General features: G+C 45.0%; 1 protein-coding gene across 3 annotated transcripts in view; it reads left to right on the forward strand.

Moving 5' to 3' along the window:
* The window catches only part of LOC122923543 (death-associated protein kinase 2-like), a 111,316-nt gene that overhangs the window by 35,936 nt on the left and 52,314 nt on the right, over positions 1–23,066 (forward strand). For all 3 annotated transcript variants that reach the window (XM_044274377.1, XM_044274378.1, XM_044274375.1), the window contains exons 3-4: positions 18,101–18,322; positions 22,900–23,038. In XM_044274377.1, the coding sequence (XP_044130312.1) occupies positions 18,101–18,322; positions 22,900–23,038 (361 nt within the window). The remainder of the gene's footprint in view (positions 1–18,100; positions 18,323–22,899; positions 23,039–23,066) is intronic.

Below are 23,066 nucleotides of genomic sequence, written 5' to 3' on the forward strand. Positions count from 1 at the left end.
GACTTATGAAAAACATTATGGATCTTCCAAGTCTGAGGAAGATCAAGACGGTAGGCAACAGGATTGATGACGGACAAGATTTTGTAAGGCCCAATAAACTTAGGACCCAACTTCCAGGAGGGAACCTTCAATTTGATATTCTTAGTAGACAACCACACCAGATCACCAACATTCAGGTCCGGACCAGGCACACGTCTCTTATCCACCACACGCTTATATCTCTCACTCATGCTCTTTAGATTATCCTGAATCTTTTGCCAAATAGATGACAAAGACGAGGAGAATCTGTCCTCATCAGGGTAAACCAGAAGACCCCTCTCCAGAGAATGTCCCAAACTGCGGATGAAACCCATATGCACCAAAAAATGGTGACTCCTGACGACGGTTATTTAAAGCAAACTCAGCAAGGGACAAAAAAGAACACCAATCCTCCTGATTCTCCGCCACAAAACAGCGCAGATATGTCTCCAGATTCTGATTGACGCGCTGTGTCTGGCCATTTGACTGCGGGTGGAAAGCAGAAGAGAATGACAACCGAACCCCCAAGCGAGAACAGAAAGCCTTCCAGAATCTGGAAACAAACTGTGTGCCCCTATCAGAGACTATGTCTGAAGGAATACCATGCAATTTGACAATGTGATCAATAAATGCCTGCGCCAGCGTCTTAGCATTGGGCAAGCCAGGAAAAGGAATGAAATACACCATTTTGCTAAAACGGTCCACCACCACCAGAATCACAGTCTTCCCCGAGGAACGAGGCAGGTCCGTAATGAATTCCATGGACAGATGTGTCCAAGGACGGGAAGGAATGGGTAACGGAAGGAGAGGACCTGATGGCCGTGAATGAGGGACTTTGGCACGAGCGCAGGTCTCGCAGGCTGCCACAAAACCCTCAACCGACTTACGAAGCGCCGGCCACCAGAATCTTCGAGCGATGAGATCCACTGTGGCTCTTGCCCCCGGGTGCCCAGCAAGGACAGTATCGTGGTGCTCCTTAAAAATCTTGTGTCTTAAAGCGAGAGGCACAAACAGCCTCCCAGGAGGACAAAGATCAGGAGCCTATGACTGGGCTACCTGAACCTCTGCCTCCAATTCAGGATAAAGAGAAGAGACCACCACACCTTCAGTCAAAATGGGACCTGGGTCTTCAAAATTCCCACCTCCCGGAAAACAACGTGACAGGGCATCCGCCTTCACATTCTTAACCCCAGGGCGGAACGTGACAACAAAATTAAACCTTGAAAAGAACAAAGACCATCTGGCCTGTCTCGGGTTCAGACGCTTGGCTGACTCCAAGTAGGCCAGATTCTTATGGTCAGTAAACACGGTAATAGGGTGTCTGGCTCCCTCTAGCCAATGGCGCCATTCCTCAAAAGCTAATTTGATGGCCAACAACTCCCTATCTCCCACATCGCAATTTCTCTCTGTGGAGGAGAGTTTCTTCGAGAAAAAGGCACACGGTCGCCATTTGGCAGGATAGGGACCCTGAGACAAGACAGCACCCACACCCACCTCAGAAGCATCAACCTCAACTATGAAGGGTAGAGAAATATCAGGTTGTACCAAGATGGGAGCGGAAGCAAAACTCTCCTTGATATTAGAAAAGGCCTTACGCGCCTCTACTGACCAGGAGGAAAAATCTACCCCCTTTCTAGTCATATCAGTGAGTGGTTTAACAACAGAGGAATAATTCAAAAATAAACTTCCTGTAATAATTGGCAAAACCCAAAAAACGCATCAGCGCCTTCTGATTCTCAGGAAGCTCCCACTCAAGCACAGCGTGGACCTTCTCGGGGTCCATGCGAAAACCAGCAGCGGAGAGAAGAAACCCCAGAAATTGAATTTCTGGAACCGCAAACACACATTTTTCCAGTTTAGCGTACAATTTATTCTCCCGCAGGATGAGCAAGACCTGACATAAGTGTTCCTTATGAGTTTTGAAATCAGGAGAAAAAATCTAAATGTCATCTAGATACACTAATACAAATTTCCCCATTAAATGATAAAAAAATGCTGTTCACAAAATGCTGAAAGACGGCTGGAGCATTCATCAAACCAAAAGGCATAACCAAATTCTCAAAATGGCCCTTAGGGGTATTGAAGGCCGTCTTCCATTCGTCTCCTTCTCTGACCCTGACCAGGTTGTATGCCCCTCTTAGATCCAACTTGGAAATAACTTTAGCCCCAACAATCTGGTTAAACAGGTTCAGGATCAGAGGAAGCGAATAAGGGTCACAAATCGTGATACTGTTCAGCTCCCTGAAATCCAGACATGGTCTTAAAGAACCATCTTTTTTCTTAACAAAGAAAAAACCAGCGGCAACAGGTGACTTTGAGGGTCGTATGTGTCCCTTTCTCAGACTCTCAGAGATATATAAGCACGCATAGCGACCCTTTCCGGTTGGGAGAGATTGTATAAACGAGATTTAGGCAGCTTGGCGCCTGGGGTGAGATTAATAGGGCAATCGTACTCCCTGTGAGGGGGCAATTCCTGAACACCACTCTCAGAAAACACATCCGAAAATTCAGAGAGAAAAGATGGTACAGTCTTAGTAGAAACCTCTGAAACAGATGTCGTGAGGCAATTGTCTCTGCAAAAGTCACTCCAACAATTTATTTGCCTCGCTTGCCAATCAATGGTGGGGTTATGTTTAGTGAGCCAGGGTAGCCCCAACACTAGTAGGCAACCCGCTTAGGACGAAACATGACACATCCTCAACATGAGCATCACTCACAATCAAACGGATATTGTGAACTATGCCCTTTTAGCGATTTCTGAGAAAGTGGAAAGGAATCAATAGCAAAAACAGGTATATCCTTTCACAAAGTGCATACCTGGAAACCATGAGTTATAGCAAATTGATTATCAATGAGATTGACAGCTGCTCCACTATCTACAAAAATCTCACAAAAAATGTTCTTGCTCTCTAGCGCCACCCTGGCAGGTAGGACAAAACGGGAACTACAATCAAACGGAAAACCTTCAATTTCCGCATCAACCTTGCCAATAGTAACAGATGGAACGTCTTTAGAGGATTTTTTTCTTTTTGTTTCTTTATTACTCTCAAAAAACTGCCTGAATCTCCTAGAGCAACAAACATTTGCCAAATGATTTATACCTCCACAACAGAAACAAACCTTCCTATGAGAGCTGAATCTTCTATTGTCAGAGGCAAGCAAACCCAGCTGCATGGGCTCCTGCTCAGAAGGGATTGAGAGCGACTGAGACCCCTGTGCACTGAATGAGACCGCCGCACTGTCCTTGGACTGAGTATGACAGGAAGGAGTGATCTCTCCTCTCCAAGGAGGTAGGTCTCTCATGAAAGGCAAATGCATCTTTCAATCCCTCTGAAAGACCATGGCAAAATTGACTTCAGATTGCAGCATCATTCCAACCAGTATCAGCTGCCCATCTCCGAAATTCTGAACAGTATATCTCTGCAGACTGTTTACCCTGGCATAAAAGACGTAGTCTAGACTCAGCCAGAGCAATACGATCCGGATCATCATATATCTGACCCAAGGCTAAAAAAAATTCATCCACTGAACAGGGGGGCCGTGCCCCCACCGGCAGCGAAAAGGCCCAGGACTGAGCGTTATCCCTGAGCAGCAAGAGGATGATCCCCACCCTCTGCTCCTCATCACCAGAGTAATGGGGAAGTAGGCGAAAATGGAGTTTGCAAGCCTCTCTAAAACGAACAAAATACGGAGAACGTATCCAGGAGCGAGATCTTAGGCTCAGAACAAACTCCATGAACGCAAGCTGAACCGGTCACCTGAAACTGAGAAACAGTTTTACGGAGATCTGCTACCTCCAATGAAAGACCCTGCATGTGTTCAGTCAAAAGTGAAACCGGATCCATGCTTGAGACGGTTTTGGCGGTTTATAATGTCACGGAAGGTGTACAGAAAACTAGAAGACACAAAATGAAGATCCGACTGACTGGATCCAAAACTAAGGAACAAAAGGGAGAGCCCTGCAACAGACTTGGCTCTCTCCCTAACTGCTCAGTCTATGCAAAAATCTCAATGGTAGATGATCGCATATCCTCGTACCTCGACTGTATAACACCTGAGCTATGGTGTACCTATATGCCTTAGACTTTTCCTGCCTTTCATCAGTGCAGGACATGCTATGAACAGCATAGGCAGCACATTGAATGTAGGCAGGTTATTATAGCTAAATGATAAAGTACATGGAAGATATATGATATTGGTGTTCAGGTTAAATTGCCGTGTTGGCACTTTGCGATAAAAAGGTGGGTTTTGGGTTGCTGTTTGGGCACTCGGTCTCTAAGAGGTTCACCATCACTGCCTTAGGGCATCAACCCTCCCATCTTGGCAATGCCTACCACACAGTTCATGGAGGCCCCCGTCTCCCCCCGTATACCTCTGAGGCATCATGCGCCCACAGCCTTCCCTCTGCCAACAGCCGACTTCTTTGTGCCTTCACAAAGCCAGATCATTTTGATGAAAGTCTCAGGTTGGTTGCGGTGCTGTTTTTTCCGTCAGCTTGTTATGCCTTTGAGGCTTATTTGGTGGCTCTGTTCCATCATTCAAGACGTGGAAGAACCGGCAGGTAAGTGTTGAGCAGGACCGGCAGCAACGACGGCACCTCCACCGGGGGTATATCGAGTAGCTGCCAAGCTTTCGCCAGATCCTTTGGCGTGTGAATGATGATGCGTCTGCTGCATTTAAGTATGGACAGACCAAATTGGTAAAGCTTGGCATTTCGGAGAGTGTCCAGGAGGGGTTAAAATCGAACGCTAGCGTGGAAAGGGCCACGTCTTGATAGAACGCCAGATCAGCACCTTCGTAGGAGATTCTGTTTCTCTCCCTGGCTGCAGATAATATGCCTGCCATATCCATGTATGATAAGAGGCCGCAAATCACATCCCGTGGTCTCTCCGATGGCTTTGGTGGCGGTCTCAGCACCCGATGGATGCGCTCAATTACTATAGATTGTGCTCTTTCTTGGCCGACCAGGCTGGCAAACATAACTCCGGGAGCCCCTTGATCTGAATATTTTGTCTCCTGCTCCGATTTTCTTGGTCCTCTATCATGAATAGGGCCCTGTTGATTTTTACCTTGTGGGCAGCTAGTTGATCTGCTAATGCTGAAAAGTGTGCCACTATGTCTGTAGCCATATTCTTCAGAGATTCTACCCGGTTGCCCATTTGTGATATTTCTGCCTTTTATATCTGAAAGTTCGGCTATGACCAGTTTGAGCGCTTGCTCTAGTGCCTTTGTGAGAAAAGCTCTTGAAATACTGGGCTTTTTTAGTGTCTTCTCTGTCCATCTCAGGCATGCTCTCTTGCTCAGAGTCATCAGCGCTGCGTGACGCAGGTAAAAATACCTCCACCATCTTGGGTCTCGCTACTGGTGCCTGCTCGTCTCTTTTCTTAAACAATTTCTGAATGTCCTGCTGGCTTTTTCGGGGTCTGATGGTGTCTGATGGGTCAGGACCATTTGCTGTCAAATGGATTTTCAATGCTCAGGTGCAGAGGAGCTACAGCTTCATGCTGCCATCTGATCCTGCGGCCAGGCTCCGCCCCGGAGGTGGTAAACATTTTAATAAATCTCGGATGGCAGATAAACTGGGAAAAATCCAACCTAACCCCTTCCCAACAATGTGTCTTTCTAGGTTTTGTCCTAGATTCAGAAAATCTACGGTGCATTCTCCCTCAGCACAAAATTGTCACGGAAGGTGTACAGAAAACTAGAAGACACAAAATGAAGATCCGACTGACTGGATCCAAAACTAAGGAACAAAAGGGAGAGCCCTGCAACAGACCTGGCTCTCTCCCTAACTGCTCAGCCTATGCAAAAATCTCAATGGTAGATGATCGCATATCCTCTTACCTCGACTGTATAACACCTGAACACCCTATAAAAGTGAGGGGACACGACCACCGGCTCCCTACACTTGATACGGAGGGAGTCAGGGTCACCTGGGATCCAGCAAACAGGAAAACACAAATGAATGAACAAAACTTATCTGTAGAAGACTCAGTAGTAGCATACAGCATGCACACACTCCAGGAAGTTGTATAAACCGCAAAGTGATGCAGTATGGGAAGGGATTTAAAGGGATGCAATCAGTGCAACTACATGACAGCTGAGAGAGGCTAACGAAATGAGAAAACAAAAGCAAAACAAAAGGAACCTCAAGGAGGAGGTTCTGAAGGACGTCTGTCAGAGCTTCACAGATGTCTGGTGGTGACAGTACCCCTCCTTCTACGAGTGGACTCCGGACACTCAGAGCCCACCTTCTCAGGATGGGACCTATGGAAAGCCCTGATGAGACGAGTGGCCTTAATGTCCGTCACTGGGACCCACATACTCTCCTCAGGACCATAACTCTCCCAATGAACAAGGTACTGGAGAGAACCGCGGACAACACGAGAATCCACAATCCTAGAGACCTGAAATTCAAGATTACCATCAACCACAATCGGAGGAGGAGGCAAAGACGAGGGTACAATGGGTTGGACATAAGGTTTTAATAAGGACTTATGAAAAACATTATGGATCTTCCAAGTCTGAGGAAGATCAAGACGGTAGGCAACAGGATTGATGACGGACAAGATTTTGTAAGGCCCAATAAACTTAGGACCCAACTTCCAGGAGGGAACCTTCAATTTGATATTCTTAGTAGACAACCACACCAGATCACAAAACATTCAGGTCCGGACCAGGCACACGTCTCTTATCCACCACACGCTTATATCTCTCACTCATGCTCTTTAGATTATCCTGAATCTTTTGCCAAATAGATGACAAAGACGAGGAGAATCTGTCCTCATCGGGTAAACCAGAAGACCCCTCTCCAGAGAATGTCCCAAACTGCGGATGAAACCCATATGCACCAAAAAATGGTGACTCCTGACGACGGTTATTTAAAGCAAACTCAGCAAGGGACAAAAAAGAACACCAATCCTCCTGATTCTCCGCCACAAAACAGCGCAGATATGTCTCCAGATTCTGATTGACGCGCTGTGTCTGGCCATTTGACTGCGGGTGGAAAGCAGAAGAGAATGACAACCGAACCCCCAAGCGAGAACAGAAAGCCTTCCAGAATCTGGAAACAAACTGTGTGCCCCTATCAGAGACTATGTCTGAAGGAATACCATGCAATTTGACAATGTGATCAATAAATGCCTGCGCCAGCGTCTTAGCATTGGGCAAGCCAGGAAAAGGAATGAAATACACCATTTTGCTAAAACGGTCCACCACCACCAGAATCACAGTCTTCCCCGAGGAACGAGGCAGGTCCGTAATGAATTCCATGGACAGATGTGTCCAAGGACGGGAAGGAATGGGTAACGGAAGGAGAGGACCTGATGGCCGTGAATGAGGGACTTTGGCACGAGCGCAGGTCTCGCAGGCTGCCACAAAACCCTCAACCGACTTACGAAGCGCCGGCCACCAGAATCTTCGAGCGATGAGATCCACTGTGGCTCTTGCCCCCGGGTGCCCAGCAAGGACAGTATCGTGGTGCTCCTTAAAAATCTTGTGTCTTAAAGCGAGAGGCACAAACAGCCTCCCAGGAGGACAAAGATCAGGAGCCTATGACTGGGCTACCTGAACCTCTGCCTCCAATTCAGGATAAAGAGAAGAGACCACCACACCTTCAGTCAAAATGGGACCTGGGTCTTCAAAATTCCCACCTCCCGGAAAACAACGTGACAGGGCATCCGCCTTCACATTCTTAACCCCAGGGCGGAACGTGACAACAAAATTAAACCTTGAAAAGAACAAAGACCATCTGGCCTGTCTCGGGTTCAGACGCTTGGCTGACTCCAAGTAGGCCAGATTCTTATGGTCAGTAAACACGGTAATAGGGTGTCTGGCTCCCTCTAGCCAATGGCGCCATTCCTCAAAAGCTAATTTGATGGCCAACAACTCCCTATCTCCCACATCGCAATTTCTCTCTGTGGAGGAGAGTTTCTTCGAGAAAAAGGCACACGGTCGCCATTTGGCAGGATAGGGACCCTGAGACAAGACAGCACCCACACCCACCTCAGAAGCATCAACCTCAACTATGAAGGGTAGAGAAATATCAGGTTGTACCAAGATGGGAGCGGAAGCAAAACTCTCCTTGATATTAGAAAAGGCCTTACGCGCCTCTACTGACCAGGAGGAAAAATCTACCCCCTTTCTAGTCATATCAGTGAGTGGTTTAACAACAGAGGAATAATTCAAAAATAAACTTCCTGTAATAATTGGCAAAACCCAAAAAACGCATCAGCGCCTTCTGATTCTCAGGAAGCTCCCACTCAAGCACAGCGTGGACCTTCTCGGGGTCCATGCGAAAACCAGCAGCGGAGAGAAGAAACCCCAGAAATTGAATTTCTGGAACCGCAAACACACATTTTTCCAGTTTAGCGTACAATTTATTCTCCCGCAGGATGAGCAAGACCTGACATAAGTGTTCCTTATGAGTTTTGAAATCAGGAGAAAAAATCTAAATGTCATCTAGATACACTAATACAAATTTCCCCATTAAATGATAAAAAAATGCTGTTCACAAAATGCTGAAAGACGGCTGGAGCATTCATCAAACCAAAAGGCATAACCAAATTCTCAAAATGGCCCTTAGGGGTATTGAAGGCCGTCTTCCATTCGTCTCCTTCTCTGACCCTGACCAGGTTGTATGCCCCTCTTAGATCCAACTTGGAAATAACTTTAGCCCCAACAATCTGGTTAAACAGGTTCAGGATCAGAGGAAGCGACTAAGGGTCACAAATCGTGATACTGTTCAGCTCCCTGAAATCCAGACATGGTCTTAAAGAACCATCTTTTTTCTTAACAAAGAAAAAACCAGCGGCAACAGGTGACTTTGAGGGTCGTATGTGTCCCTTTCTCAGACTCTCAGAGATATATAAGCACGCATAGCGACCCTTTCCGGTTGGGAGAGATTGTATAAACGAGATTTAGGCAGCTTGGCGCCTGGGGTGAGATTAATAGGGCAATCGTACTCCCTGTGAGGGGGCAATTCCTGAACACCACTCTCAGAAAACACATCCGAAAATTCAGAGAGAAAAGATGGTACAGTCTTAGTAGAAACCTCTGAAACAGATGTCGTGAGGCAATTGTCTCTGCAAAAGTCACTCCAACAATTTATTTGCCTCGCTTGCCAATCAATGGTGGGGTTATGTTTAGTGAGCCAGGGTAGCCCCAACACTAGTAGGCAACCCGCTTAGGACGAAACATGACACATCCTCAACATGAGCATCACTCACAATCAAACGGATATTGTGAACTATGCCCTTTTAGCGATTTCTGAGAAAGTGGAAAGGAATCAATAGCAAAAACAGGTATATCCTTTCACAAAGTGCATACCTGGAAACCATGAGTTATAGCAAATTGATTATCAATGAGATTGACAGCTGCTCCACTATCTACAAAAATCTCACAAAAAATGTTCTTGCTCTCTAGCGCCACCCTGGCAGGTAGGACAAAACGGGAACTACAATCAAACGGAAAACCTTCAATTTCCGCATCAACCTTGCCAATAGTAACAGATGGAACGTCTTTAGAGGATTTTTTTCTTTTTGTTTCTTTATTACTCTCAAAAAACTGCCTGAATCTCCTAGAGCAACAAACATTTGCCAAATGATTTATACCTCCACAACAGAAACAAACCTTCCTATGAGAGCTGAATCTTCTATTGTCAGAGGCAAGCAAACCCAGCTGCATGGGCTCCTGCTCAGAAGGGATTGAGAGCGACTGAGACCCCTGTGCACTGAATGAGACCGCCGCACTGTCCTTGGACTGAGTATGACAGGAAGGAGTGATCTCTCCTCTCCAAGGAGGTAGGTCTCTCATGAAAGGCAAATGCATCTTTCAATCCCTCTGAAAGACCATGGCAAAATTGACTTCAGATTGCAGCATCATTCCAACCAGTATCAGCTGCCCATCTCCGAAATTCTGAACAGTATATCTCTGCAGACTGTTTACCCTGGCATAAAAGACGTAGTCTAGACTCAGCCAGAGCAATACGATCCGGATCATCATATATCTGACCCAAGGCTAAAAAAAATTCATCCACTGAACAGGGGGGCCGTGCCCCCACCGGCAGCGAAAAGGCCCAGGACTGAGCGTTATCCCTGAGCAGCAAGAGGATGATCCCCACCCTCTGCTCCTCATCACCAGAGTAATGGGGAAGTAGGCGAAAATGGAGTTTGCAAGCCTCTCTAAAACGAACAAAATACGGAGAACGTATCCAGGAGCGAGATCTTAGGCTCAGAACAAACTCCATGAACGCAAGCTGAACCGGTCACCTGAAACTGAGAAACAGTTTTACGGAGATCTGCTACCTCCAATGAAAGACCCTGCAAAGTGAAACCGGATCCATGCTTGAGACGGTTTTGGCGGTTTATAATGTCACGGAAGGTGTACAGAAAACTAGAAGACACAAAATGAAGATCCGACTGACTGGATCCAAAACTAAGGAACAAAAGGGAGAGCCCTGCAACAGACTTGGCTCTCTCCCTAACTGCTCAGTCTATGCAAAAATCTCAATGGTAGATGATCGCATATCCTCGTACCTCGACTGTATAACACCTGAGCACCCTATAATAGTGAGGGGACACGACCACCGGCTCCCTACACTTGATACGGAGGGAGTCAGGGTCACCTGGGATCCAGCAAACAGGAAAACACAAATGAATGAACAAAATTGATCTGTAGAAGACTCAGTAGTAGCATACAGCATGCACACACTCCAGGAAGTTGTATAAACCGCAAAGTGATGCAGTATGGGAAAGGATTTAAAGGGATGCAATCAGTGCAACTACATGACAGCTGAGAGAGGCTAACGAGATGAGAAAACGAAAGCAAAACAAAAGGAACCTCAAGGAGGAGGTTCTGAAGGACGTCTGTCAGAGCTTCTCAGATGTCTGGTGGTGACAAAAATAGACAGATTAAGAAAAGACGAGCGAAAATCGAACTATCAGGCAAGGGATGGCAGTTTTTGGCAGAATGACCTCCATAATGCCAGCAGCAGGTTGGTCCCTGTTTCGCTCCAGGATGCTTTAGTGGCATATCCTAAAAGAATGGCAAGGATCACTGTCCCCGCTCTTCCTCTCACCCCACTGATGATACAGTTCTTAAACTGGTGGCTACAGCCTTCAAATTTGTCTCAGGGCTTCCCCTGGATTCTGCAAGAACAAGTAACCATAACCACGGATGCCAGTCCAACTGGATGGGGGAGGGGGGGGGCATTCTGTCAGTGGGGGGTGCTGCAGGGAGTTTGGAGTCTAACAGAAAGCCAGGATTTCCAGCATTTCACAGAACTAAGAGTGGTTCTGCTAGCCCTAAGAGCTTTTCTGCCCAGATTAAAGGGAATAGGAGTAAAGATATTATCAGACAATGCTACGGTGGTCTCCTACCTAAAAAGGAGGGACAAGGTCAGAGCGTCTTATGTCCCTAACCACAGACATTTTCTGTTTAATCATTCCTTTTATCAAAGCAGTACACCTTAAAGGAACAAAAAACAAAGTCGCAGATTACCTAAGCAGAAACCATTTGGATCAAGGAGAATGGTGCCTGAATCCGGAGGTCTTCAACCAGATAGTTCACCTTTGGGGTCATCCTCAGATAGACCTTTTCGCAACCAAGTAAAGCAGAAAATGCAGTCTCTTCTTTTCTCTGAATCCAAGATATTCTCCATCAGGGATAGATGCCTTCTCTTTCTGATCAACTTCTGTATGCCTTTCCTCCTCTGAGACTTCTTCCAAGGGTTTTACAGAAACTGAGGCAGGAACAGACAAGGCTCATTCTAATTGCACCCTTCTGGCCGAGAAGAACGTGGTTATCTTGGCTAAGAATCCTATCCCTGACAGATCCCTGGATTCTTCCAGACAGTCAGAATCTGTTATTCCAGGGACCTGTCTATCATCCAGAAGTAAAGACTTCACTTGTCAGCTTGGCCTTTGAGGGGGAAATAGCGTAGAGGTCTATCCAAAGAGGTCATTTCCACCCTTTTATCGTGTCGTAAAGAGGTAACCTCCACTATTTATCTTAGAGTATGGAAGACATAAAAAAAATGAAAATTAGGACTTGCATAGGAAAAAGCGTCAGCTTCTCTGGTGGCCGGGACCATGGGAGCGCACATAGGCCTGTGCTTTTTCCTATATTGTGGAGCAGTGTATAATGTGATAGAAAAATGAATCCAGCCGGCAAAGGAAGCAATATGGATAATAACAATATATTAGTAAGTGGCTTGTATTAACTTTCTCTACATGATAAATGCCACTTACTGAAGTGAGACAACCCCTTTAATTAGCGACAACTGGAAGAGCAGGAGAGAAAATGGCCGCTATTGATGGCCACCTTGAGGGATAGCTTTTGGGGCAAGATATTGTGCCGCACTGTGGTATGTAGTATTTTACTGTATGGTATTGCTGATCGTCCTACTTTTGTTGTCCCACCTGCTGTCAATTTAAACCCTCCTACCATATGGGGCCACTTTTAGTTTTTTTTTTTCCAGGGCCACTTTAAGTACCCAATCCACCCCTGGCTGTGCAATATATTCACTGTGTTCTAGGTCAGATAGCGATATCACACCCCATTTTATTTCACACATATGCTGGTTAATACATTGGTTTGTGTGGATTTGCATTTTTGACCCTGCAGAGCTGCTTTTTATTAATAGCCCTTGAAAATTCAGTTTTAAAAGAGAATTAGAAAGTGGTTTCTGAGGGTGTACAGTCTGAAAAAAATAAAACATGGAACAAAGCAGGTCAGTTGCATAACCTACATAATAATTGTCTGTCTGCTGAGCTCATAGGGAAGATTTATTGAAAATTGGCATGGAAGTTATTTCATCATCCAATCTAAAGAGGTTCAGTGTAGAATGCCAGAAAGATCACTGTTGTAGCTAAGAGGTATTTGTACGGATGATATCATGGAACGAGAGGAAGAGGAAACCTCTGTTTCAACCATTGACAGAACTCTTTACGAAGTGCATTGTAAAATGTGTACATAAATAGGTGGCTGACACGTGTAAAGGGGTTGTCCAGGCATGGAGATATGCAACTACCGTACATTGTTACTGGGGGCAGGTTGGGGGGAGTCAACTGTTCAACAACCAGCAACTATCATGTATGGATCAGATTCAGCTTACTGCTACCCCGCCCCTGATAATCACCAGTCATCAGACAGTTGGCGCAGTAGTCTGACCACCCAGCATGATGTCAGATCGGGTGGAAGAGTATGCCCAGGCAGCACCTTAATTTAATTGCATGCACTCTTATTGTGGCTGTAAAAAGATAATGATAATGTGCACTGTGTGCCGCAGTGTGGAGCAATATGTTATCTAGCAGAATTATAGAAAACATAGTGGAAATCCGACAGATAATAGTGGGATCCATCGGATGTCGTTGTGTTAAGTTGCATTCACACCATCGTATTTTTGGCTCCGCATCCGTTCCTCAATTTTGCGGAACGGGTGCGGACCCATTCATTTCAATGGGGCCGCAAAAGATGCGGACAGCACACAATGTGTTGTCCGCATCCGTAGATCCGTTCCATGGCCCTGCAAAAAAGATAGAGCATGTTCTATCCTTGTCCGCAATCGCGGACAAGAATAGGCATTTCTCACATAGGGCCGGCTACATTCACATGGCCGGTATCAGTGTTTTGCGGATCCACAATTTGCGGACCGCAAAACACATACAGTCGTGTGAATGTAGCCTTAGACATAGGCTGGATCCATTCAATTTTTTTCCACCTGAACAGAAAATTTTAAATGTGCTGCAGTGCAGATGTGAATCTAGCCTTTTCAATCTCTTATTTAAATAAAAAACTCCTACCGATATTACTGCCAGTAATTGTAAATGCAGGCCACAATGCACGAACACCCACCGTGGGGCAGCCGCAGCGGATCGCGGACCCATTCACTTTAATGGGTCCGCGATCCAGCCGTTCCGCAAAAAGATAGGACATCTTTTTGCGGAACGGAAGTACGGAACGAAACTGCGCGGAAGCACTCCGTCGTTGTTCCGTTCCGCAACATTTCGCATCTCCGGATTTGCGGACCCATTGAAGTGAATGGGTCCGCGATCCACTGCGACTGCCCCACGGTGGGTGTTCATGCATTGCATGCATTCGTGTGCAAGAGGCCTAATGCATATTTCCCAGAGCTGTGAATCACGGATGTGTGCTGCCCGTGTTCTTCATGAACAGCACATGTACCTGACTACTGACTATGAGTCTGTTGAAAAACCACCGAGTCATGCAGACCAAACACAACCATTTAAGTCGCACGGTTGTGATGCAGTCATTACACCGTTAAGGAACGCATGCGGCTGACCACATGCAGTTACCGTATGCATAACCATGCATTTATGGTGCGTTTTTTTGTCTGCGATAATATATGGACTGTTGTTTGAAATGTTGGGAATGTTCGAGGTTCTTTAGCATTCTGATTAACTTCAAATAGTAACACATACTATATGGTATGTGCAAGCAGCTACTCAACAGTATACCCCATGTGGTCAGCAGCCGCAAGCAACAGGACATGTTTTACATGCAGTCAACTACACATAAATCATGTACAGTCATCACCACTTTGAAAGTGCCCAGGCTATCCCAGAAACCAGGGATGCTGCATCTCCTAACGGCATCATGACCTCATTATGACTGTGCTGTGTGGTCGTACCCTATGGGTTCATGAAAACCACTTATACAACATAGATGCCATCTGTGTTGTCCTGCCAGTGATTGCCCCATACTATTGCTAGGATATGCTCTGGAAACTAATTTTCAGCCTAGCAGTACACATGGAATAGGGATGACACATGGAGGGCAAAAAACAGACACACAAACCAAACACGGATCTTTCATGGTCACTGACCATCTTGCCATGGATGTCATTACTGATGTATATGAAAGTATGTGTGATGCGAACGCATAGCACCTGCACTGTATTGTGCATCAGTTCTGCGTTGCGTGAAAAACGCAGCATGTTCTATATTCTATGTTTTTCACACAGCCCTGGCCCCATAGAAGTGAATGGGGCTTCAGTGAAAAACGCATTGTATCCGGAAGCAAGTGGATATGCAATGCGTTTTTCACTAATGGTTGCTAAGAGATGTTGTTTGGAAACCTTCAGTTTTTTATCACACGCGTGAAAAATCCATCAAAACGCATTGCACCCGTACGGAAAAAGCTGAACAACTGAACGCAATTGCAGGCAAAACTGACTGAACTTGCTTGCAAAATGGTGCGAGTTTCACTGAACGCATCTGGAGCCAATCCGTCACGCTCGTGTGAAAAGAGGCCTTAGGGCTAATGCACATGTCCGTATGTATTTTGCGGGGAGCCGCAAAAAATACGGATGACGTCCATGTGACATACTTTTTTTTGCGGATCCATTGTAACAGTGCCTATCCTTGTCCGCAAAAGGGACAAGAATAGGACATGTTCTATTTTGCAGAACGACCATGCGGACATACGGAAACGGAGTCATTTCCTTTTTTTGCGGACCTATTAAGGTGAATGGTTCCACATACGGGCCGCAAAAAAACGGACATAGAAACAAAATACATTTATGTGCATGGGCCCTTGAACTGTTTTGATTGTCTTTTGGATATATGGAGCATTTTTGAATGTACACCCTATGGCTGTTTGTGAGTAGTGCGATAGTACAGCGTGTTACTCCACACCAAAGAATGAGCCAGCAATGGGTGCTGCGCCAGGTGAGAGGTGACATGGGTGGTGAACCCTTGTTTGCTGTCTGCTGACGCATTGGACTTGTCATGAGGACAATACAAATAAGTTATCAGAGAACAGGGCAGCACATGATGTCACTTTATAGCAGTCATAAAAAACAAACAGGCATGTCTTGTTCTATTGCAGGCTAGGAGTGTGAACAGATAAGGCTGGATTACATCTGATCAGCCATGTGACAGCAACTCAAAGCATAAAGTCACCTTACCAAATACTAGAACGTGGAAGACGTGTGAGTGACTTGTATGTGGCAGGCCGCAGATAGGTCAGCAAAAAAATGCTGATAGTTCATCCGTTTGTGTTCCGCGTCCGTTGTCCGTGTTTCCCTTCAGCAAAAAAAATTGTGCATGTCCTACTTTTTCACATTTGCGGACAAGGATAGTCATTAATTACAAGGGATCTGTGGAAAAAAAAGGATCCTCCCCAAAAAACGGATGCCGCATCTGTTTTTTTTTGGCAGACGCACAATTTGCGGACGCAAAAAACAACTGTCGTGTATATGAGGCCTTAAGCTAAAAAACATCCAGTGGTCACCACTGCTGTAGGTGGAGACACCATGTCAAGGCAGAGAAGTGAGGATTCTGCTTCTCTCCTAAAGTTTTGATCGGTGGGGGTCTCTAGAATGAAAAGAGAGAAATGCTTGCATGACGCGCTCTCTCCTCGCTGCAGAGGAAGGAATCAATATGGTCCCATGGACTTGTGTTGCTCCCATCTCCTGCAGTGAGGAACGTGTGATATGTGAGCACCTCTCTACTCGTTCTAGGGATCAGTGGGGGTCTCAGAACTCAGATCCGCACCGATTAAAACTTTTGATGTGTCCCTATGTTATATCAAGGTATATATATATATATATATATATATATATATATATGTTTTTTGAAATCTCAGTGGCCCTTTAAAAGTTATATTTTTGGATAGGTTATACATCACCTGGCTTAAAAGATGCATTTGTTTTTTGTTTGTTTTTTCAAAAAAAGGACATATATGGCATCTCCTCTTTTTCAATTCACTTCAGTTTTTTGCTATCAACACTGCATGCAGAAACCTGACCATGTGGCCGTACCCTAATGTGACCAATAATAAATATGGCTAACATATCTCAGTAATGTACCCGGCACCTAACAGAATTCCCCCAACAAAGTATTGAGTAAACGTGACCTACCCAGTTGTAAAAAAGTGTACTCAAAGAGGGCCTCTCATCACCCCTGACATGTCTGTTCTAGTAAATGCTTGTATTCCCCATGAAATAAGAATGCTGGGTCATCTTTTCTCATAACCTGCATTGGGTAGTTCCTGTTATTCCTTATTTTATGAATAAATTAACAACTGGATGTTAACATTCTTAAGAGATGTGCACATAGTCTGAAAGGCTAGGTCTACACAACAACATTTGTCGCGCGACATTTTGTCGCACCAATGTCACGCGACAATTTTTATAATGATAGACTATGGTGTCGCACTGCTACATGCGACTGCGATGCGTCAGTCGCAAAAAATCTATTTGAGATGGATTTTTCTGCGCCTGTCGTGTCGCAGTCGCAGCATGTCGATTGTTGCATTGCGACACCATAGACTACCATTATAAAAATTGTTGCGCGACATTGGTGCGACAAAATGTTGTGCAACAAATGTTACAGTGTAGTTGTGCCCTATGTGTAAGTCGCGCGACACATGTCGTCGTGTAAACCTAGCCATATTGTCAGCACTGATTGGACAGCATCAAAGTGTGCAGTGGGTCACTCTCCTTTCCTCCAGCTGGTAGAAGCACTTAGGGGGTCATTTACTATTAGATATACACCAGTTTTCTAGCATATATCTGTCACAGATTGCAACACAAAGGTTGCAACACAGATTGCAACACATTCTACTTGCACCAGGTCTAAAAAATGCTTTGGTGAAATCTTGCGCCATTCAGCATTCGGCGCAGGCACGGTGAGGGAAAGACGCTCGCAGGCTGCCAGCTTCGGCGCAAGATTTCACCAGAGCACATGGCTGCAGACAGATGCGAGCGCTGCCTGGCCCTGTCAATCAGGACTTGGAGGGAGGCAACAAAGGTGGGAGAACAGAGCCTCTAGGAGCAGAAACAACGCCCCCCCCCCTCCCCCGCTCATAGATGCTAATTAGCATATTATAAAAGTTAGATTTCTGACGTAACAGGGGCATAGATAAAAGTGGGAATAGGCTAGTTAGGTTTAGCTGACATTAGCACATCGTTAATGTCAGCTAGCGTAATAGGGTTAAATCTGGAGACAGAAACCCTTTAAGTACTATTTCTTTGTCCACCATTTCCCCTGAGGGTGCTAATATTTTTTCTCCACTCTTTACTGTTTTCAACAATCGTGCTTTTTATTTTTTATTTCAGTGGACAGTTTGCCATTGTAAAAAGATGCAGAGAGAAGAAGACTGGGGTCGATTACGCTGCCAAGTTTATCAAGAAGAGACAAAGTCGTGCCAGTCGTAGAGGAGTGACGCGGGAGGAGATAGAACGTGAGGTGAACATCCTGCGGGATGTCCAGCATCCTAACATCGTCACTCTGCAGGATGTGTATGAGAACAAGACTGATGTGGTCCTCATCCTAGAGCTGTGAGTCCCTGGCACACATAATGAGAGGAAATCATTTCAGTACAGTGAAAGCCAAACCCGATTGATTTTATGAGTCATTAATCTACTAGGCAGTAAATAGAATGAGGCTGGGATCGGCACATTGGTACACGGCTGATGATACAGAGTACTTGATGTCATCTACTTATTGAAGCATGATAACTGTAGGAAAACCAAACTTGTCGACATAAGGAATATTAATGTTGAAATGACGGAAGCATCAAAAGGCAGACGCAGGAAAAGCTGGAGAACTCATATTCCAGAAGGAAATGAAACATCTCTTCCTTCCTTCAACATCCCTCTTATCCAAATATGTGAAATCTTTTACATAGTAACATTTGTAAAGGGGTCTGTTGTCTGGGGTGGAAGTTTCCTGCTAAAGGAGATGTGTCAGCAGAAAAAAACCTATTATTTAAAGAGGACCTTTCATGGGTTTGTAGTAAGTGAGATAAATATCTGTACCTGCCTGTATGGCCCCCTGCAAATTTTGCGCTCAGTATGCTAATACTGAGCATCGGAGCAATAGGGAGGAGACGCAGTCTTTCTCTGTGGGCGTCTCCTTCTCCCTGGCTGTAGTGCTGTCCAATCACAGCGGAGAGAGTCACAGCCAGGGAGAAAAAAACTCCCCAAAGGGAGACAACAACAACAGTGAATCGGAGATCTGATAGCACCAGTTCCAACGGCTCCACAGCAACAGTTGTCCCAACTCCACCAGAGGTCAGAATAGAAGATCTGGAAGGAAGATCTAGATCTGGCAACAAGGGAAGCAGAAAGGGAGAATATATAGTAGCTGGGGGTGGCTGACAGAGAACAGCTGAAAGGAAAAGCTACAGATTCCTAAATGGGAAAAAAGGATCGCAAACCTAAGCAGGGAAACCTGGCCTGGAATCTATTCTCAGCATTAGGTCATGGAGCGATCTCTTGAGAAACCGAGCGAGTAGCCACCCGCTGTGACCTTCTGAACCCAGGCACAACAGGGTCAGCGATAGGTCTTGACACCCTTGTGACAGTGTCACCTGGATCTGAATCTCGTGTCGCCTGGATCTGAAAAAGAGTTTTCCAGAGGATCTTCAATCAATGGTCAGTGTAGTCTACTGGCAGAACACAGACATTCGTGTGGTTTTCACAGACCCATAGACTTCAATATGTGTATTTGGTCTGCATCACGGATCAGAGAGGTTACATGTCTCCGTTGTTTTTCCACTAACCCATTGCCATTGGAAAAACAAGAATGTGTGAATAAACATTTTAAATTCAACAGTTACGTGTGCTATCTATGGAGAATATGACACAGAAAATCCGCGGCACTCCTTGAAGTAAAAAATGTGCCATTTATTCACACATGTCAGAAAAGACATGGAGAATATGGACAGAACATTAGTGATTCACTAATGTTTGAATGAGGCCCTAAAGGGGTTATCCTATGAGTAATGTAAAAAATGAAAATCAACTATTGTATAGTGCATGGCAGTCTCTTTATAACAAACTTAGAACCAGTCCTGTACCTCAAATGGATCAAGACATCTCCCCATTCATTGCTGCAATTTCTCTGCTAGATTTATTTTCAACCTGGCGTTTCCTTTCTGCTGCAGCTGGTGGCAGCTGAAGGAAGGAAGAATCTAGAGAATTTAGGCCCCTTGCACATGGGCGTCACGGATTTTGTCCAGATGCGTTGTGGGTGCATTGCGGCAAACCCGCGCGAGTAGGCATGCAATTTCAGTCAGTTTTGTCTGTGATTGCGTTGCGTGGTTCAGTTTTTTTCACACGAGTGCAATGCGTTTTGCACCCAGCGTGATAAAAAACTGAATGTGGTACCCAGACCCGAACCCGGACTTCTTCACTGAAGTTTGAGTTTGGGTTAGGTGTTCTGTTGATTTTATTATTTTCCCTTCTAACATGGTTATAAAATAATGAAAAAAATAAACTCACTTCATCCACTTGATCCCGCAGCCAGCATCGTCTTTTTTCTTCTTCCTGCAGGACCTGCAAAAGGACGTGGTGAGCGCGGTGACGTCAGCGCAGGTCCTGCTGAATGAAGATAGAGGGGCAAGTGCTGCGTGAAAAACAATGCTCATGTACACAGTACCATTGAAATGAATGGGTCAGGATTCAGTGCGAGTGCAATGCGTTCACGTCACGCAATCCACCCGTGCGAAAACTCGCTCATGTGAAAGGGGTCTTAAAAAAGGGATGGAAGAATATAGAGAATTTAGAAAAAGGGTAAACATCAGGTGGCACTATGCAGAGAGATTTTAAGTGAATAACTCAGTGGCTACACAAAATTTAAATTACATGCAATCACAAAAATATTTAGATCCAGGTGCTGGTTTGGTTTAAAAAATGTAGAATATTTACACTGCCTGATTGAGCAAGCCATTATCGGAAAGTAACCATTGCCTTCTTGTCACTGGAAGTGAAGAGCTCCATTTACTGTACAAGTAACAATCAGTTCCACTGTATGGGGAGCAGTGATGGCTACTTCATTTGCTCCTCCCCAGGCAGATTAATTGATTCTAGGCAGCAGATCCCTGTTCACACAGCACGATCTGCTGCACAGAAACAATGGTTTAATGTGCTGCACGAAAAAGCGTTTTGTTCGTTCATCAGGTGATCAGCAGAATATTTACATGGGCCTATTATTGGGAACAAGTGCTTGTAGTAGAGATCATTCCCAATAATCGTCCTAACAGTTGCCCCTTGTAAACCCTCCATTAACGTCATTGTTTAAGAGCTTTTTTCTACTTAGTTTTTATGCACAATACTTGTAGTTTAGATAAGCTAGTGACATGGGGTCGTGCGTAACGTCACTTTCCATATCTAGTCTGTGGTTCACTAGACGGATATTGCAAGTTTTTACTTCCTCTACCTCTGACTTGTTAGTTTGTTTAAAGAGAACCTGTTTGCCCTTCATTCTAATACATAATTTTGTTTCCCATTAAATTAAATAACAATTTTGAATTAACTCTTCTCTGGCAATGTCATCAATGATTGGACAGTGTCATAATATGGTGGGACACATTCCCGGTTGGTAACACCCATTTGTCATTTTATTCATACACTTCTTGTAGGAATAGTAAAATCCATAGTTAATAAAAAAGATGCTCAAGAATTGTTATATTGTGAAGGATACAAGTATTTACTAAAATAGATATGCCAGGAGAGCTGACAGATCTTCTTTTACAGAACTACTTTACTAAAATAAAATGTTCCTTATTAATTTTTATATTTTAGCTGTGTCTTCTGTGAGGCGCAGTATTGATCTCTAAAGGGAGTCTGACAGGAGTTTTGACTATGCTAAACTTCTGAAAGCACTAGGTAGGTGTCACGACTGTGACTGATCCAGACAGGTCTGGGAGGAGAAGGTCGCAGCGACTTGCTCCTCGCGATAGCTTGTGAGTTTGCTCCGTGGTTCAGGGTATGTCATCCGGGTTTTGCCTTGTGAACCTTTTTGTCCTGATTGGGAGTTTGTAGGCATCCTTCTCAGGTGAGTCCTGTCTGCCACTCCCAGCTACTATATTAGTTTCAGTTTCACTTGCAGTCATTGCCAGATATAGTCCTTACTTCCAGTGCTATGCTGACCTTTGAATGAGATCGTTTGACGGTTGCTGTGGAGCTCTTGTCTGGCGTGGACTGCCGTTATTGGGATCACCTTCTCTGCTCGTGACTGGATAAGTCTATCTCTGTTATAGATTGTTTGTTTGTTGCTGTCTTCCCCTGTTGTTCTCCTAGACATGAGTGATGGTGACTAGTGCTCCCATCTGCCTTTCCCCAGTCTAGTCTTGCTAGGGTGACTGAGGGTTTAGGCATCATGCTCGCCGCACGGGTTCACACCCCGTCTAGGGTATCAGGGCAGACAGGTGCCAGCTTAGGGTTAGTCAGGGGTGGCCGTTCTATCTCTCATCCATAGATAAGGGTCCCCCTTCCCCTCCGTCTGGTACGACACGACTGCTGCTGGGATAGCAGTCGTGACAGTAGGGGCTTGGGAGAGCAGTTTGTGGAGCTTTTCTTTTTTTCAGGAGTAGTGTGAATATGAAGTTTTATTCTAAAAGATTTCCTCTCTTCAAGTACCCTTGGCAGTGCTTCATTGTCAAGTGCTTCTGCATTGAGCTGCTTCACGGCCCTTTGGCTCTGCTGTGAGTGACAGCTGTAATGCACTCTTGGTTGGATGCTACTACTGTCACTCAGAACAGAGGGGAAGGGCTGTGACAAGAACACTTTAAAGTGAGGATCTGCTACCTGGGCACTTGCAAAAGCAGAAATTATCAGAATAAAGTTCATATTTACACTACTCCTGATAAAAATGTCACTACATGTATGTTTTTTCTGCTCTCCCCAGCTGTTCCCTGGTGCTGTTAGCAGTTTAGCATGGTCAAAACTGCTGATAGACTCCATTCATTGCCACCAGTGTGAGATTGGCTTTATACTACTCTTCTCCATGACTGTGAGATTTGGAATACTGAATTATAATGTAAAGCAGAGTATATACTTGTATTCATACTCTCCTGTTTCTTAGACTTCTGTGTATGTTATCATAGTGATTATGTCTTTTTTCTGTTTAGTGTTTCTGGAGGAGAACTCTTTGATTTCCTGGCTCAGAAAGAGTCTTTGAGTGAAGAAGAGGCTACAAGGTTCATCAAACAGATACTAGAAGGCGTGAACTATCTGCACACTCTCAAAATTGCACATTTTGACTTAAAGGTGAAATCATGTTGTATGAGGTTACTTG

This window comes from Bufo gargarizans, unplaced genomic scaffold (genome assembly GCF_014858855.1).
Source record: "Bufo gargarizans isolate SCDJY-AF-19 unplaced genomic scaffold, ASM1485885v1 original_scaffold_1714_pilon, whole genome shotgun sequence".
Classification (NCBI taxonomy): Eukaryota; Metazoa; Chordata; class Amphibia; order Anura; family Bufonidae; genus Bufo; species Bufo gargarizans.